The sequence below is a fragment of the Misgurnus anguillicaudatus genome, chromosome 2 (assembly GCF_027580225.2).
Source record: "Misgurnus anguillicaudatus chromosome 2, ASM2758022v2, whole genome shotgun sequence".
Taxonomy (NCBI): Eukaryota; Metazoa; Chordata; class Actinopteri; order Cypriniformes; family Cobitidae; genus Misgurnus; species Misgurnus anguillicaudatus.
In genome coordinates this window covers 32,520,336-32,538,698 of record NC_073338.2, presented here as the reverse complement: position 1 = coordinate 32,538,698, position 18,363 = coordinate 32,520,336, and the positions used below count along the sequence as shown (strand labels likewise).

General features: G+C 37.9%; 1 protein-coding gene across 19 annotated transcripts in view; it reads right to left on the bottom strand.

Annotated features, from left to right (window-relative positions):
* Positions 1-18,363, bottom strand: part of dlg1b (discs large MAGUK scaffold protein 1b) — a 124,552-nt gene that overhangs the window by 93,191 nt on the left and 12,998 nt on the right. For 2 of the 19 annotated variants that reach the window (XM_073853829.1, XM_073853834.1), the window contains exon 1: positions 7,884-8,559. The exons of 15 other annotated variants lie outside the window; for them this stretch is intronic. In XM_073853829.1, coding sequence (XP_073709930.1) covers positions 7,884-8,156 — 273 coding nt within the window. In that variant the 5' untranslated portion in view covers positions 8,157-8,559. Of the gene's footprint in view, positions 1-7,883; positions 8,560-18,363 lie in introns of those variants that run through there. 2 more of the 19 variants (XM_073853852.1, XM_073853877.1) reach the window with 2 other exon arrangements.

Genomic DNA, 18,363 nt, shown 5'->3' with positions numbered 1-18,363 from the left:
TTGTGCACATTTTCAGTGTTGTTTTATTTATAGATTCCAGAATGAGACTACTGAAATGAGACAGATATATCTATAAATCACCTAGATAGATACAGACAATGACTGTCAACAACATATTGAGTCATCTGAACCCAGCAGGATGCCATTTTCCAAACAGTTCCTCTAAACACTTCAAGTACAGTGTTTCTTTATACGTACCGTAAGCAATCCAACCACACCAAACACTGTGAGTAAGCGTTGTCAACAATAAAAAGGAGTATGGGTGTTTAAAAACACCCCTCTCTCTTAGAGCATCTGCACAGAGCTCGGGAGGTTTAGTCTTTCCCTAACAATACTGCTGTGTTATATAATTTTCCCTGAACATCCATAAATGGTTACATCGGCAAGACTGGCATAAAAAATTCCTATCATTAAGACTGTATTGTAGGTGTTTAGTGCGGGAGGAAGCACATGATAGAAGAGGAGAGCTCACAGTCTTCCCTGATGAGCACATGAAGAGGAGGATCTCCTGGCAACCACAACCACTCGCTATTGAGTCATGGCCCTTTGTGACCGAGTTAGGCAGCTCACTATTTAATCTGAGGCTTTTCTGGGACACACCTGATACTCTGGCACCGAGGACTGGAATCCCAATAAAACATTTCAACGCGCCAACAGCATCTATCTCTGCATGTCATCCCAACATCCACAGACACGCACACAACAGACTGTTTTGTACGTTTGCCAGTAGGATGAAATGGCAAAAAAATCCTGCAAACTTTAATTTAATAACACATCAAAAATCAACATCATTTAAAACAGTGGTTCTCAAACTTTTTCACCGTGTGGTCCCCCCTTGTGTATGGTGAATCCCTTCGTAGCCCCCCCTCAAAGAAAATGTATGACATAAAACATTTCAAAACTTAAAATTTGGATTAAACAAAAAAGATCAAATTATTCAATATAGTGCTGTCGGTTAGTAGCCATATTTTATATATTTAATTATACAGAATTTATGATAAATTACTTTATTTTATAAAATGTCATTAAACCGGGCCCTCCCTGGCACCATCTCAGGGGCCCCCAGTTTGAGAACCACTGCTTTAAAAAACAAACAACCTAAGAATTATGTAAAATGTAGACAGTTTTCCCACCCACAGAAAAACTTTAACTTTTTTTCTTAAGTGCTCTGACTAATGAAAGAGACACACTCATTTCATCAACCACCAAGGTGTAAATTGTAAATGTCATATTGCCTAAAAAGCTAGCACACATCTCTTTAACAAGCTGTATGTTATGTAAGGAATAATTGACGATGAGCCGTAGAATTATTGGAAAAATAATGCACACCTGAGGTGGTGATGTGGGCACGACGCAAAGGGAAGCATAATTTTTTAATAATTCAACGGCACGGAGTCAATTATTGTGCTTATACTATGGTTACCACACATCAAAACATAGATCACATGATATATTTAAAGGAATTTGTCCAGTTTTTGTACTTAAATCGCTATTGTGAGTAGGACTATTTCTTCTGCGTCTAATAAACATAATTTTGAAGCTGGCAATGGAGGCTGCAGTTATTAATGAAGTTATTAGAAAGACAGCGAGAGCATCAGAGACATAGAGAGAGAAAGAAAGAAAGAGAGAGAGATCAAGTATATGTGCGAGAGAGAGACAGCGACCGAGATACAGAGGGCGAGAGAGAGATTGTGTGAACGAGGCTACCTCTGTTCGTCTCTAAACAGCGCTGGATTTGCCTCGGAAATCGTCTGTCATGTTGTTTTTGTTAGTCCGTTATTACAGTTAACTATGCGAAGTGATATGGAACTGTAATGTGGTCAAGAGAGCTGCCTGGAACTATGTTCGCCGTGCGTTTCCCAGAAAATAATTGCACACCTCAGAATGTCCATCAGCCAATCAGATTCAAGCATACAATGGACCCGCAAGATAAAAAGTATTATTACACATCACTCTAGAATGCTTAATTCGACTGGTTAGTGTAGACATTCAGTGATTTATTATTCCCACATAACAACTGCATTAAACAAATAACACTGCCTCATCCGGGCACTGGTCATCCTGATTCCTGACAGTCAGGTGCAGTTTAATAGTTGCAAATAAATTCTATTAAGTATGCTTAATTAATGACATGTTAGATTTTATTTACGAATGTTTAGACCAAATGCACGCATCTTGGCCTTAGGCCGCAAAAAAAAAAAAACAGGCAATATTGTGTGTCCATACAGTATATTTACTTATGTAGCAAGCAGCCATGTAAAAAGCTGGATATATACAGCAAATATTAACGCAAATAATTCCCTTTAGGGTGATGCAAACCATTTCGCTTTGCATCAGGGTCCTGATCACTATCGTCATTTATTCTGTGAGAACAACTGGCTGGCTGTACAGTACATTTTCCCATACTTACTATTTATAGTACAGAAGTCGGGCCGCATATGAACAATAATAATATAAATAATATAAATAATAATAATATAAATAATAATAATATAAATCATCATCATAATTTTGACACTTAACTACACTTTCACAAGAAAATGCTATATAGAAAAAAAGTAAAAAAAGGGGGAAATTTTGTGTAACTGGTGTTACATGATAACGCATATTTGACAGTGGAAAAGATAAAAATCTACCTCAACCAGGAACACACAGCAGTAACTCTATTAAATTTGACTAAGGAATGACAAAATATACGGAAATATGTTGTATTTTGACAAAAGATTACAAAGCCTGGTAACTAAATTAAAATAAACTGTTACATTTTTGGCTAAAGCTGAACACATATTAAGGAGAATCTTGTCAGATTTTCTTCTCTTAAATCTGAAACCTGCTCACACTACATGATTTGAAAAAAATATAGCACAACACACACACTAAAAGATTTTAGTAAGATTATCATGCCAGAGGAAGCACTTCACAGCACCTCACGGGGAAGCAGATGTAAACGAATATATCATTATAATTGCTAGCTTACGCTCTACACCAGGTGTGTAAAAAAAGTACATTTTACAGGGTTCCCACACCTTAGTTAACTTCAAATTCAAGGACCTTTCAAGGACTTTCTAGGTCCAATACCCTCAAATTCAAGGACTAAATGTGGGGACATATTTGAAGTGAGAGCAAGATTACATCGTGTTACCTTTTAAGATACATCGTTACAGTTCCCTTTCGAGGGAACTCATGCTGCGTCACTGCGGTGACACTTTGGGGATGCTTCCAGGGGTAAGTGCGTCTGAATTTGTATATCAAATTCAACCAATGGTGAGGGTTAGGCTTAACGACAAAGACAGGGTGACGCGGGAGCCAGAAAGTATATTGCTATCTGAAATACTGCGGCTTTACAGGGACGCAGCATCTCGTTTCTTTCTCAGGGAACAACAGTTACATACGTAACCCGAGACGTTTTCGTGTGTCAAACACAGCTATGCAAAAAATAATGTTGGTATGAATCAACATTCGCATACAGAAGATATAAGCATTTAAAGCGAACAGTTTAGCACGTGTGCTTAAAAGGTTAGAAAGTTTATGATATTATCCTACACTACACAGAGAATAATCTGGATTTTTTCCAGAAAAACTTCTTGCATAAAATAGATCAAGCACTTTCAATGACCTGTATCTATATACGCATATTTACAAAAACTTCCCAGGGCCTTGAATTATTTCCCCCAGATTCACAAACTTTCAAGTATTTCAAGGACCCGTGGAAACCTTGATTTTACATCAGCTCTTATTTTTAACAGAACAGTCATGATTTCACAGAAAGTCGTGTTGTTGCCACACTTTCACAAGGAGTTTCTCTGTTTCCGCTGTCTACTGGACATGTACAGCTGCTCATTTAGTGGTCGCTATTTTAAAAGGTCAGTGATTCACCTTTGTCTCTCACTGGCTATTGTGAAAGTAGTGATGGAATCATACCGGTTTAAAATTCTAAATATCAAACACGTTTGATAGATTGACAGATTTCATCAGTAAACGTCTCATCGAAACCGATCAAGGTCCTAGACCCAATTTTCCCTTACATTTTCGGAAATGGAAAAATGGGAAATTCAGGACGAAAAACCTGTGTTATGAGCACGGCTTTAGTTGCTACATTTTTCCATTATACTTGTTCTATAAAGAATTAACTTTAAATTTAATAGTTCTTTCCTATTAGAGCGTGCATGTTTCATCATTTATAAGTTAGCAATCTCCGAGGGCAGTGAAGTTAGCCATGAAGTGGCAGAATTAGTTTACATGTTTCTCTAAAGGTTTTCTCCAAATTACACTGCCAGCATCCCACTCACTAAAACATCAGCTCATCCGTCAGGAGTAGGATAAAGAAATCCAGTAAACAGACTTTTCTTGTCAGTTATATAGTAGTGCCATGATGTAACGATGAGACAACAGATTTTTGATTTGAGCTCTGCTACTTTTAAAATATAAAACATCTTAATAGTGGTAATAAAACAGAACTATACACATTAAACAAGCGCTATGAGTACATGTAAAAGTTCGATTAAAAATAATAATATATTGCAATAATTAAATAATAAACCTCGTCCCATCATCAGTCTTAATTCATAAAGTGACAAGTGTTGTGGTCACACAGTCCTGCAGTTAAAAAGGCCGACCAAATGCTAATATAGTAAAGTGATGCTGTCAGATTGCCTGTAACTAAATCCTTACACAAGCCATCAGTCCCAGTGCTGAAAGAGAATAATTGGGAAATGAGTCTAACAACAAAATCTGGAGTGGGGTGACATGACATTGCATTTGGGCAATCACCCCATCTGTGTGATCAGATGCTAAAACTGTGCCATCGGTCTGACAGTCCAGACAGGAGCATGCAGCTTAAGTCCATCCACTCGCCATTACTCTTTCATATGACTCTTCTTGTCATCAAGAACCTGACACTACACACAATACAACATGCAACTTTGATTCGGATGTGCTTGATATATGAAAGCACCATGTGTCTATCCAATCAAAATGAGAATCTTATGAGTAGCTGACCAAAGAAACTGGACCCTACAGAACACAATGGTGAAAAATACATAATACCAATGGTGAGTGAATTTACCAGAATTTATATTCCCCAATGACTATAAAACTGTATTTTGCTTATCTGGGGCTTCATGAGTGTTATACATGTTCCTCTGGATAACTGTGTTGACATGCTGAGGCATTGCTCTGCTGATAGATGGGGTACAGTATATAGATCAGTCTTGTCATTGTTAGATCGATAGATCATGGCAGAAAGACAGAAAGCGAAAGAGACAAGGAGGCTACCAAGGCTTTCATAAACTCTTAAAAAAATAGAAGCTATACATTTAGCCAATATGTTCTGGAACAAAGGACAACTGAATAAGAAATTAGTATTTACGCAAGCAGCGGTTCAATGACAAGCATAGCCTCTCTCATACATCACTGTCAGACTGCTGTTTTCCCCTCCAGTTTAATCTGAAAAATGATATCAACTCTTTTTTTTTGTATTACAATTCATGGTAAACAGGCATTACTTGTAAATTTATTTAACAACCTGTCCACACCTGAATATGTACAGTTGTGCTCAATGTTATTCATACCCAGGCCAAATTTTGCCACTGTGAAATGCATTATTAAGAAGTTTAAGAGTTTACATTGTAGAAAATCTAAAAGAACTTGGTGGGAAGCCTAAAGTGACCCCTGCACTGGCAAGACTGGTAGTGCGGGTGGCTAAGAAGAATCTAAGAATCACAAGCAAAGCCATCCTGAATAATTTAAATAATGCTAGTAACAACATTTCAAAGCAGACACTCCAGAGAACACTACACAAGGCTGACCTCCATGGACACCGATCAAGAAGGACTTTGCTTTTTCAAGAAAAAGCTCGTCTAGACTTTGCAAAAGCTCACCTGGACAAGGAAGAAGTCTTTTTCTCAGTGAATCTATGGTCTGATGAGACAAAATAGAAACTTTTGTTTGGAGAATAAAAGGGGAAGCATTCAACCCAAGAACACCAAGGTCAAGCGTGGTGGTGGGAACATGATGTTTTTAGGTTGTTTTTCAGCCAGTGGGCCAGGCAACCTTGTAAAAATGGCATCATGAAAATGAAGACTACATTAAGATTCCAAAGCAAAACATCAGACAGTATAAAGAAAAACTTGACCTGGGTATGCAGTAGACCTTCCAAGAAGATAACAATCCAAAGCGCAAGTTCATTCCCTAGTTTGCCGATGTGCGTCTGTGGAGGGAAAACCCCGCTGTGCACCGGTGCAAAATACGAATGATACATGCTTCACTGACAAAGTCAATTGCGCTGGGTGCAAGATAGGGCCCAATCTCTTACAGTCTTTGTGTTATTTCCAGCCAGAAGACGCCTATTTGTAAAATAAAACTTCACCAGAATTAAAATTTTGGCATGGGTATGAACATTGTTGGGCACAACTGTAAATCAAGTTAAAAGCAGCAAAAAAAATGTCTTAAACTCTGATCTTTGTTGCCATGTGATTAAAATAATCAGAGAATATGGCACTTTCTAGAGATGTAATTTAAAACGTCTAACTTCAGGTTTTATATTTTTAAACCTTCCTAAATAATATTGCCATGGTCAGCTTAAATTCTTCATGACACTTTGAGAAGAGCTCTGGTAATCAATAAAGTTTACATTGATCTTGTGGTATTTCGGGTTTGCACTCAAATACATGGAATCTCAATCAAATTAACAATGAATTCAACTGAACATAAACCCTAAGCAGAGCAGATGACATGTAATCCAATGGACTGTGCAATAAGGATATGAGAGTTTAATGCTATCATTTGAAGTGACATGGGACACCATACGGCAACATGTGGACAGCAATCATGAAAGAGGCCAAAGGTTAATTAAAACAATGTAATTTCAATGAAACACTTCTATTTTTAGTTAGTTACAAAATGATATATTTTGATATCACAATAAACCACGAGTGAGGGCAAAAATGATATTTGACAGTATAATAACGGTCTAAAACTCTTAAAGCCACACTATGTAAGATTTTTGTAGTAAAATATCCACAAAAAACACTTATATTTTAAGCAGTTGTGTACGAATTATTCCAAAAGTACACAAAGATTAGTAAATTAATCGAAATTTCTATTTTAAATAATGGCTCAACAATTTTTAACTCATTCTGCACAGGATTGCAGGTAAAGCATTTCCTTAACAATGCAAAAGGCCATGTGTTCGATCAACACACATACCAATTAAAAAATGTATACCTTGTAATGCATTGTAAGTCACTTTGGATCTGCCAAATGAGTAAATGTATATGTAACACCCCAATATAAAAATCAAAGCAAGTGAACAGAGTAAGTGAAGTTTTGTAAGTGAATCCAGTGACTGAATTGTTTGATAAGGATGTTTGAGCTAACATATTACACTGACACACTCAATAAAAACCTACATGCTTGACCCTGAGCTAATACATTGAAATGCATGCAATATCTATCACTGTAAAACGAGAGATTACTGGAGAGCAGAGTGTGTTAACTACAGTCTGAGAAGAGATAAGCCAATGACTGATTAAAAGAGAAAGAACTGTCACCTGGGAAAGACAACACTGCCAAATGCACTGACAGCTCTCGGTTTAGGGTGCTCAAAGTACCTTAATACCAGAAGCCTAACGCTTCCTACGACTAAACATAGCCTATATATCCCTACTTTTGTCTATACAGGAGCGCTCTAAGACAACTCCTCTTATCTCATCAAGTTGATTTTATGTGTGGGTTGCTGTTCGGTCTTTTTCACTTTGGCGTTTCTTACAGCTGGTTAAATTGTAGGCAGCAACTCTTGGGTAAACTTGGAGGTGCAATGCTTTATCATCAATCTTAAAACCAAAAATCGTGAAACAGAGCAGAAATTGAGCTCTGCCACCCACCTTACATCCAAACATGAGCGAGATGGTGCTGTTCGTACAGGCCACTTTGCAGTGACACAGCATGGGAGAGAAACAGTCCAACTTCTTGATGCTGGGCGACATTTTGTCGCCGCTATGGCAGCTGAGCCGCTCGGCCACAGAGGAGCCGGAGAATCGCCTCCTCGAGCGATACTTGCTCCTGCCTCTCCGGCCACCTCCTGCTCCACCACCTCCCCCCGAACCTCCTCCTCCTCCAGCCCCTCCACTGCTGCTGCTGCTGCCCGCTCTCACCATCCACCCTCATTCCTCGTCTCACTCCATCACGCCAGGGAAGGGACAGCCAGTCTGCTTTCTTCATCCAGTGAGTTGTCCACACTTCTCCCTCTCCGTCGCCTCTGCTTTCTTCTGATGTCTCTCAGTGTCTTTCTTCTGCTTCACTTGCTCACAATGAAAAATGCCCCTCTGTCCTCCTACTAGTCTTCTAGGCTGCCTTCTTTACCGGCGATGCTTACATTGAGCATCTCCACATCTGTATCCAATTTTCGGCTCTTTCAGTTAAAGCTCTCCATCACAAAAGACGAACATCATAAAGCCGGCTTTTTTCCAAAAGAGAGATGAAGAACGCCACACTAAGCACAACGCACTGTGAGAAGTGGGGAGAGCAAGAGAAGAGGAGGAGAGATGAGAGAGGAAGGTGGGAGGGGAAGCTAAAGCTGTTGCAGCGCGTGGGGTTTGTCACATGGGCTTCGTCTAAAAGGACTTGGGTTGAGACTATCTCATTCTTAGCGTGGGTGCTATACGTCATTCAGCACATTGAGAGAGAGAGAGGAAAAATATCCAGTGAGGCAGAGGAACGGCACACGAACAAACTCCGGTACATAGCCATCTATGGAGGAGGAGCAATAACAGAGTGACTTCCTGCACGTTTACAAGGAGGAAAGAAAAGGGAGGAGGGGGAGCTCAAAAATTGGCCAATAAGACGACAAGATGTCATTGGCATCTGACTGGACAGTGTGGTTGTGACCTTTTCAAAATAGTGCTATTTCTAAACCGAATCCATAACATATGAAGAACGGGTCTATGACCAGAACATGCTTCATGTGCTCATTTAGGCCAATTATTCCTGTCATTTCCCTTTCATAATGTCTAATAAGAACAGTCACGCAAAAAAAATCATTCGGGTCACTGGGCAACAAGGCAGTAACATGGGGGAGGGTCTCCAATGACTTTGCTTGAGGAAAATTCAGCAGTCAAGCTGAAAGGGATGTAGCAAAATACTGACATTCACACTAATCTAATCCCTACAGCTAAACAGATCCTTTTCGCACTCTGTCATCACAACATCCGCATATATGACGCTAAATTCTGTCTGCGCACCGATAAACCGATAAATTTAAAGGAAAACACCACTGTTTTTCAATATTTTACTATGATCTTACCTCAGCTTAGATGAATTAATACATACCTATCATTTTTCAATGCGTGCCCTTTGATCTTTGTCCAGCGCTTCTTGAATGTGTTAGCATTTAGCCTAGCCCCATTCATTCCTATGGCTCCAAACAAAAGTTTTATTTTGTGCCACCATACTTACTTACTCCTGTAACAGTCTTTAAATAGGGAAAACATGAAAGTGTTTGGTGGCTTATAAATTCATCCCTGTTTGGATCCTAAGGAATGAATGGGGCTAGGCTAAATGCTAACACATTGACAAAGCGCTGTACAAAGATTAAAAGTGCACGCAGAGAAAAAAGATAGGGATCTATTAATTCGTCTTTGAGGTAAGAACATAGTAAATATTGAAAAACGGTGGTGTTTTCCTTTAAAGCCCCCTATTGTTTATGGTTATTTATATATGTCTGTGTGATGTTTTTAACGTGCTTTAAGACAAACCATGGCATGTGCACATTCAATATTCAACACCAATACTGAGAATTTTCGCAATAAAACTTGAGTTTACTCAAAATCATGGTTTGAAATTGCCTCGGTTTTCTATGTCACAAACATGTAACCAATCACATCATCACAGCTGGACGAGTGGATCAGTAATTCGAGTCATAGATATTTATTGTGGACTAATTCGCATGTTTATAGATCCATGTATACTAAATGAGGCATGGGTGTAGATTTAAGCTTAAAGTTATTTTAAAACATGAAGAAATTACTGTCACAGGAAAAACATTTAAATATGCTATTGTGATGCTCAAACATGAGTTAAGTAAAAGAATGATGTACAACAGGGGGAATTTAAAGGCTGGGTGCATGATTTTTGAAAAACACTTTGGAAAAGGGAGTCGAACCGAGTACCAAAACACACTTGTAGCCAATCAGCAGTAAGGGGCATGTCTACTAACCAACACTGTTGCCTGGGTTGCGTATGTGGGGGGAGGGTCTATCAAAAGTAGGTCCAGATTCTATTGGGGTAGGGGGGCGTGTTTGTTTAGGTGATTTCAAATATCAACATATCTTTCTCTTTCAGATCATGCACACCGCCTTTAAGGTAAAATATTACAATAACAGTGAATTTTCCCAACACATTACAAGGAATAAATGTTGAGGTTTACTATGCCAGTAGTAATACTAGCGCCCAATAAACCAAATTACTTTGGTTGTCTTTGTCTCGCTATTACAGTGTGACTCAGATCCTGCCATTTCAGTTACATGTATGCGTCATTTAGGGGCTGTTTACACTTGGTATTAAGATGTGTTTTCATCGATCGGATCACAAGTGGACGAGAGAGACACATTACGTTTACACCTGGTATTAAAATCCGTCTCTTTTGTCCACTTTCGACCGCTTCTGTGCTGAATACTATGAGGGGGTGGTCTGTGAGACGGTGGGCGAGTCTCTCTGCTGTCATTCAAACCCGAGCGGGAGTAATTATGAGTTTATATGACGCAAACTAATATTTTGTCGGAGTGCACTGCTTGTTTAGCAAGTAAACATGCTGCACAGTGTTTTCTACATGAGTATGTAAGAGCTTTCTTTGAATTTTCAGCGCAATTGATGAAATAGGATCGGGCAACTTTTACACGCTTTCAAAACGAAACTACGGAGACCAGCTGCTTAATCAATGAAAGGCTAAAAATAGCGCTGTTCACCGAATGTTCACGCCAGAAGTAAAAAAAACGTAAAACTTGTGTTTAATACCTCAGATTAGATAAATGGGCGGAGAGAAGGCGGTCGCGTGTGACTGTTCGAACGCATTCAACCACATGTGCGTTCCGCAACTCCAAAGCGATCCGATCGAAAGTGGTTCGACCACCTCTGGATGTGGTTGAAAGTGGTCGAAAGTGGACGAGCTCAAAACGTTTTGAACACCGTTTACACCTGGCATTAACGTCATCCACTTGTGATCCGATCGACGAAAACACATGTTAATGCCAAGTGTAAACAGCCTCTTACTGTGAGCACGAAACTAACATTGGCAAAGCAAGCCCATTCACAGTTATTGTTGATATGAACATTCATATGGTGCATCACAAATATGTGTATAAAATGCATCACTTTGAATGACATAAATGTATATAGACATAATTACCGTAAACTTATTTTAGAGATAAGATTTTTAAGAGCTAGGCATAGTGTCACAAGTCTGAGAAAGGACTTAATCTTATCAGTTTATTTAAAAACATACATCCTAAAAAGTGTATTTTTTATGTTTATTTAATGTCTCTCATCTCTGATGCAGCTGGAACAACAACACAAGTCTGCTACTGTAATATCGGGTACTGTGTGTGCTTTATGTTAAAAGCATCTAATGCGAGTTTGAATATCATTTTGTTTTCCCAGTTTTGTAGTCTGTAAACAACAATGAATACAACTATGGACCTCAGATAATGAAAATAAATAACTAGAAACAAGAATGTTTAAACTGGGCATGTGAACAAACAAGTGTATTTTTATAACAGATTCAGTGACTCATCTATTTTTAATCATGTTTAAATTGTGTAATATTTATTTATTGGATGTGGTTTTTGATTGATTTTGTTACATGTTGTCGCATCGTGTCTGGTGTGGACAGTCAAATTGCTTGTCGCCAGAATCTTTACACATTGTAAGTAGTTAGGACACGGTGTTAGTCCATGATTCAGTGATTTCTTTAATTTTTCCTTTGAAGGTACAAGCTGTAACTGCTAAAAAAGGAAGCACCTGAACTACTAGAATTAGCAGAGAGTGTAGGTGTGACAATCTTTTGAAAGTGTAGCATTACATCCAACATACTTTACCATCCAACGTAACGAATCTCATTTCATCTGTGCAACTGCAAAGGATATCGTTGTCCAGATTTAATAATATTAATGATCGTAGCTATGAATTTTGCATTAAGCAGATATTTTTTTGAAAACCAACTTCAGGTTGTTGCAATGGCACAGATTGTTCTGACTTTTCGAGGGAGGGTCTGCTTCATTATGAACAATGGAAACCCTCATTTCTTGTTTTCAGCCACTAATGAGCATGTAAGCACTTCCTCTGATAACTCATTTAGCACTACCCATGTTATCACTACACCAGCAATGTAAAAAGCATAGATCAAATTAATCCTTAATCAAATTTCTGTTTTTAATCAAATTCTTATTTTTAAATTGCGAGCAAGACATCACTGAACTAATCATAGACCTTGCATAACTGCAATCCTCTTCGTCCATGGATGTCAGTCTGTTCTACATCTGCAGCGGTGGGCAGACAGGTGTTCACATTGCTGCCTGTAAAATAAATGCACACAGCTCCACCCTGTGGACTAAATCTTTACCGCATTAACAAATGCCATAGGTTAGGGATTTGCATATATTCTTTCACTATTACATAAGATACACTGTGCATTTCTCATATGACACAGATTTTGAACTTCACAACTTTAACAGAAGAAAAGTGGTGCTGATTTGCTTTCTTTAACTCCTAAAACACTGTGTGCAGTTGCGGTACATACGTTCCTGTGCAGCTCAGTGGTAGAGCATTGCATAAGTAGCACAAACGGTCATGGGTTTGAACCCAGGAAACACACAAAATGACAAAAACACCTTGTATTCCTTGTAAAGTCGCTTTGGATAAAAGTGTGTGCCAAATGAATAAAATGCATAAATATAATATATCCCCTGGAAATTACAATGTTCATCTTGCATCATCACCCGCTAATAATTTTTATAAAATTACATACTTTATAAATTAGTAGCCTATGTAAAGCCATACGGTTAGGAGAAATTAAGAATTGAAGAAATTAAATTTAAATTATATTTGCGACACGAATCAAATCAAAAGTCATAAAGGGAGTTTTCTGTGCTAGTTATTTTAAATTCGCTGAGCAATTTTTTTTTACTAATAAAATGTACACAAAGTACACACAAAGCCTCAAGAGAACACGTAGTAAGAATTCCCACTGTCCCTATTTTGCTGACAATGGGGCTTATCTGATAGGGAATATATTATCTGAGCTGCAAATCCCATGACAACTCTCACAATGAATCTGTTTGTGAGCAGATCTGTGAGCAGGAAATACATTGCACTGGTCCCAATGGAGGTGTCAGCATCTGCACACGACAGATCACATGAGAGTCCTCCATCCCAATCAACTCCCATGATATACACAACAGCTTTCTGGTAAACAAAGCAACGCTTCCCTTTTCTTCAGTCCCATGATCAGACTATCACTGCAGGTTAAATCGCTGAAACAACACGAACTCTGCAGGAAAGACATCATGAGATAAAGTAAAAATGTGTTGCTCTGGGAGAAATCACATTAAGCAGATACAGGGGGTAGATACATGAATACAATAATTCATTCGTATTACTGTTGAAATGGGTTTCACATCCAACTGCAAAATAATAAATCCAAACCTGCTTCAAAACATCCCAAAACTGTTAAATTCAACCCACGAGTTGGGTCTAAGAGGTTATGGCTTTATCAAAACACATACAAAAAAAACACATGAGGACTTTGCCTCTTTCCAGCAGCCATTCCTCTCATCACACCACAACATGTCTTCGCTGAGATTTGGAACAGCAACTAATAACTTAAACAGACATACATTTTCATTATCTTTACTACAAATGTAAAACAATAAAGCACTTAATACAAACCTTCTAAACTAAAAGCAGTCATTGCATATAGCGCACAAACCTGTTTATTTATTCAGGACAGTTTGCTCTTTTGAGTATTTATCCTACCAGCTAGAGTTTATCTTGTCAATACATAAAAGATTTCTCCATCAGAGCTGACCAGCAGGTTGTTGGCCATGAACTCTGTATTTTTAGATAAACATATATTGTGTCCAAGTCCTATCTCGAAGCCACTAAATGCATAAATCAGCAGAGGAGCAAAAGGAAGGAAAAGAAACCTTGGTATCTTCATCACCATGCATATAAATAACATAGCAAGCAAGGACCCAAAAGGCGTCAGCTACATGGTCCAGTCAGCACTTAGCATTCAGATGGAAATTACATTGATGGTTATTTGCAAGGCCTTAACTTAAATATTGTTATGTTGCAAAGTCACTCGGGGTACTACCACTCAGAAGTGGATAAAAAAGTACACACGACTTGAGGTACCGTTAATATTTTGAATCTATTAAATGTTTCTAAAGAACTAGGCACACTCTGGCAGATGCAACATAGTTTATTTGTTAATGCCTAGAGGAAGAATGGTCTAGATCAGAGCCAATGAGTCATTCATTTGTGTGGATGATGAGATAATATGTAGAATGACATTTGATTGAGACTATGCTATAGCAATTCTCACTCAGTTCTACCATACATACACAAGCACAGATAAGCTGAAATATTTCAAGGTATATTGGTAATGCAGATGTCGATGGCTGAAAGACAGACAGAAGGAAAGACTGACAGACAAACAAACATGCCAGAATGAGTTTTCTTTTGCCTTTGCCTCCTAGTACTGGGTTAGTCAAAGTGAAGCCCACATGGTAATCTATGTGCTTTTAACTGCAACTTTGGCATGCCTCAAGGCAGGCACCGACCAGAAGAGACATGAGCATAGGCAGTCATGCATGCAGAAAACACAAACGCATGCAGTCACCACACACACAACTGGGGCCCATCCTCTGTGACGCTTTACAACCAAGCACTCTGAATAAATGGAGAAACAGGAAAAGAAGAGAGAACTCCAAGAAAATTCCAACACAAATGAACCAAAATAATTATTCTGTGGTCAGCAAATTTAATCCAAATTACTAGAGATTAGCAGAACAATTATTGGTGAGAAGTTTGCAGGTAAAGCATTATTCAGGCTGAGCCCAATATTCTACAAACTGCTTGACCTTGCACTCTTGGACTGCACTTTTCCCCAGACTCACATATTTGCATTACCACAAAACTTACTAACCTTTTGTCTAAATTTTTGTCAACTAGACCAAAAGCAAAGTGTGAGAGCCCAATATCACATAACTACTGTCCTCTGCTTGACGTTACTCCAGCTACCGGCTTACACTGATAATGTGGTACTGAAATCTACCATTACAGTTGTATTAACAAAAATATGTTTAATATCTGTGCTTTTGTTAAACAAAGAGCTTATTTTTGCGATAATCCAAAGTCTATGGAAAAAATGAATGGGTTTTTTGGCAAGGGAACCAGTGTCCCGATAACTTCTGGGTAGGCCTACAAAAAGAAGTCATCCATGCGGCACTCTAATCAGACAGAAACTCTCACAGCATGGCACATGTCTGAAGTTGGTGGTATTATAAAAATATGTTGTATGTTGAGATGCAAAAAATGAAGACTTCTTACAGGTATATCAAGTGGAGGCAGTCTCACCAGCTTTGCAGAAAAGATAAAACACTTTGATCTAGCTGGGAATTACACAAATCATACATAATATCTGAATGGACTTAGTAGCTTAAAAAAAGCACATACACTTCAACTACAACCATAAACTTCAGGAAACCAAACTAATCCAGGAAACCCAACTGATGTTAAAAACACAGGGCCCTACGACCACTATTATTAATGTATTATTAACTAACTCTATCATCATACATATGTTAACATCAGTGGATTAGATTCAATATTAAATTGTTTAAATACTTGGCTAAACAAACATGTCATTATAAAAAATAATTAATAAGAATTATATTTTTCCTCTTGGTAGTTAATTCATTCCTGATGATGTGTTAAACAAGTATGTGCAGAACTGTCTTATTTTTGATCCACATAAGCTTTGTCATACAATTACCTTATAAGTTACACTTATATATGAGAATAAATCAAACTATTAAAAATAAAAATGGGAAATAAAATGATGTAGGTGCCGTCAAATAGCTAATAGGTGTGCTTACCTTGCTCATAACGATACAAATGCAATCCATGCTCTCCTATCTTGACAACGAGCCACTCAGCATCTCATCTGGCCAAGAATCAAACTTTAACCATCGATAAACACGGATTTTAAAGCTACTGCTCATAGACTAATAGAAAATACCAATCCACACCTATGTAATTTCTGTCTTTGTTGCCATTTCGGTTTAGAGTAAAGAGAAGCAGAAAGACGCCCATACATTTTCCAAAGAAGCCGAAAGTGCGTCTAAGTGAAAGCGCGTGGTCTACACCAAGAGTTCACATGGAACGACAGGGGTCTAATCAGGAAGAGAATAAATTTGCTACATCAACGAAAACATCAAATCTATTTGAACGTGGCGCTGATTCTGTGCAAAAACCTCTACATGGGTAAAAGTAGAGAAAGCTTCAAAATACCATACACATTATGATATTCGCTGTGTCTAAAAACTAATGCCAGCAAGGCATTAGAAAAATTGTACATTCGGCAGCAATCAGCATCAAATAACATCAAACTACAAATTGTCTATTATGCGAAGTGGTGCTGTCCATGCCGTGTGGGTTGTTTAATTCTTTGATAAAGCCTTCATCGCCTAGCACAGATATTAAACATATTTTTGTTAATAGAACTGTAATGGTAGATTTCAGTACCACATTATCAGTGTGCGCCGGTAGCTGGAGTAACGTCAAGCAGAGGACAGTAGTTATGTAATATCCTGTAGAGATACATGCTATATTACCTTAAAAACAAAAACTAATTTGTTTTAGTAATTATGTATCCTTTATGATTTTATTCAAGAAAAAATGGAATATTTATAAGTCTTATAAACTCACAAAATGTACCATAAACCATGATTTGTCACCAAATGAACTATGAACCATTCACTGTAAAAATCAACAAAACTGAAACCAAATAAATCATCTAAAATAGACAATTCATCTTGCAATATAAACAATAATTTCTAAATGTAGGCGGGGCATGTCCACATTAATTGCTATGCATCATATAAACACAATAACTCTTAAATAGTCATCGCTACTGTTTAATGAACGGTATTCATGCAGATTTCATGCAGAGCTTTAAAACTTAAGGCATTTACCTAAACTTCATTCCTGAAAATTAAGCAACTGCTGTGCAGCAAGTTAATTCATGCACAACTTAATCCTTTTGCCACATCCTCCAAAGAATGACACCAAAACAAAGATATGAAAGTGACAACTTGTACAGAATAGAGATTCAGACACCCCAAAGAGAAACTGTCTTTCCAGCACTGTCGAATGATCCCAGCAGATTTTGTCCCATCCCATCAGTCACCTCACACACATATTTTAACACTAAACAGCAGTGTTAAAGCAAGCCAAATACAGCTCATACTGCAGTGATTGGTAGACTGCTTTGAAATGCAGTGTAAAAATAAATATTTGATGTGCACAGTCATTAGCCCTTCCCTTAGAAGAAGGCTCTGGACTTGGGCATGCTGCAGTGGCATGACGATTTAAGGAAAAGTGAAAGGAAAAAGCAACATTGAGCAGTTAACCTCTCCGATATCTGGGCCTAAATACAATGATCCCAAAGTAAAGACGCAAACGCTTTTACGTTCAACACAACGCTTTAAAGAAGGAACAATTTAATTTACCTGCTACCCAACATCCAAACATACTTTGAGCTTTTCCAGAATAGTTTTGCTACTTCATCGGCTATAATCATACGTCACACTAATATATACTTCTGAAGGTCACAAACTTTAAAATATATAATATACAAAATCTGTTAGTACATAATTTTTAAGTGCAATGTTAATAATACAGTCTTAGTGGATAAGAGTGTAAAATATCTGTATTACACAATATACATGGGTAAAGGGATTTTAAAACTTATAACACCACCAAATGGGCATTTTCACAAATTAAAGAGACAACACAGACATTCATAAATGTATTATAATTTGCAAAATTGCAAAAAATATCTTAAATTTCTATTTCTTAAAATCATCTGAAGTTTAAGAATTTTTATCATTGTGAAAACGCCACTAAAACCTGAGGATTCTAATGATATCCCACTGATAAATCTGTGACCTATGTCCACAGCAGACCCATGAGACAGGCCCCGATGAATGAAGCACAATGACACGATCCCTCAATTCTTGGAACAAACCCAACCAACGAGGCATGGGAAAAAAGGAAGGAGAAAATGAACGGCCCAGACATGCGGCC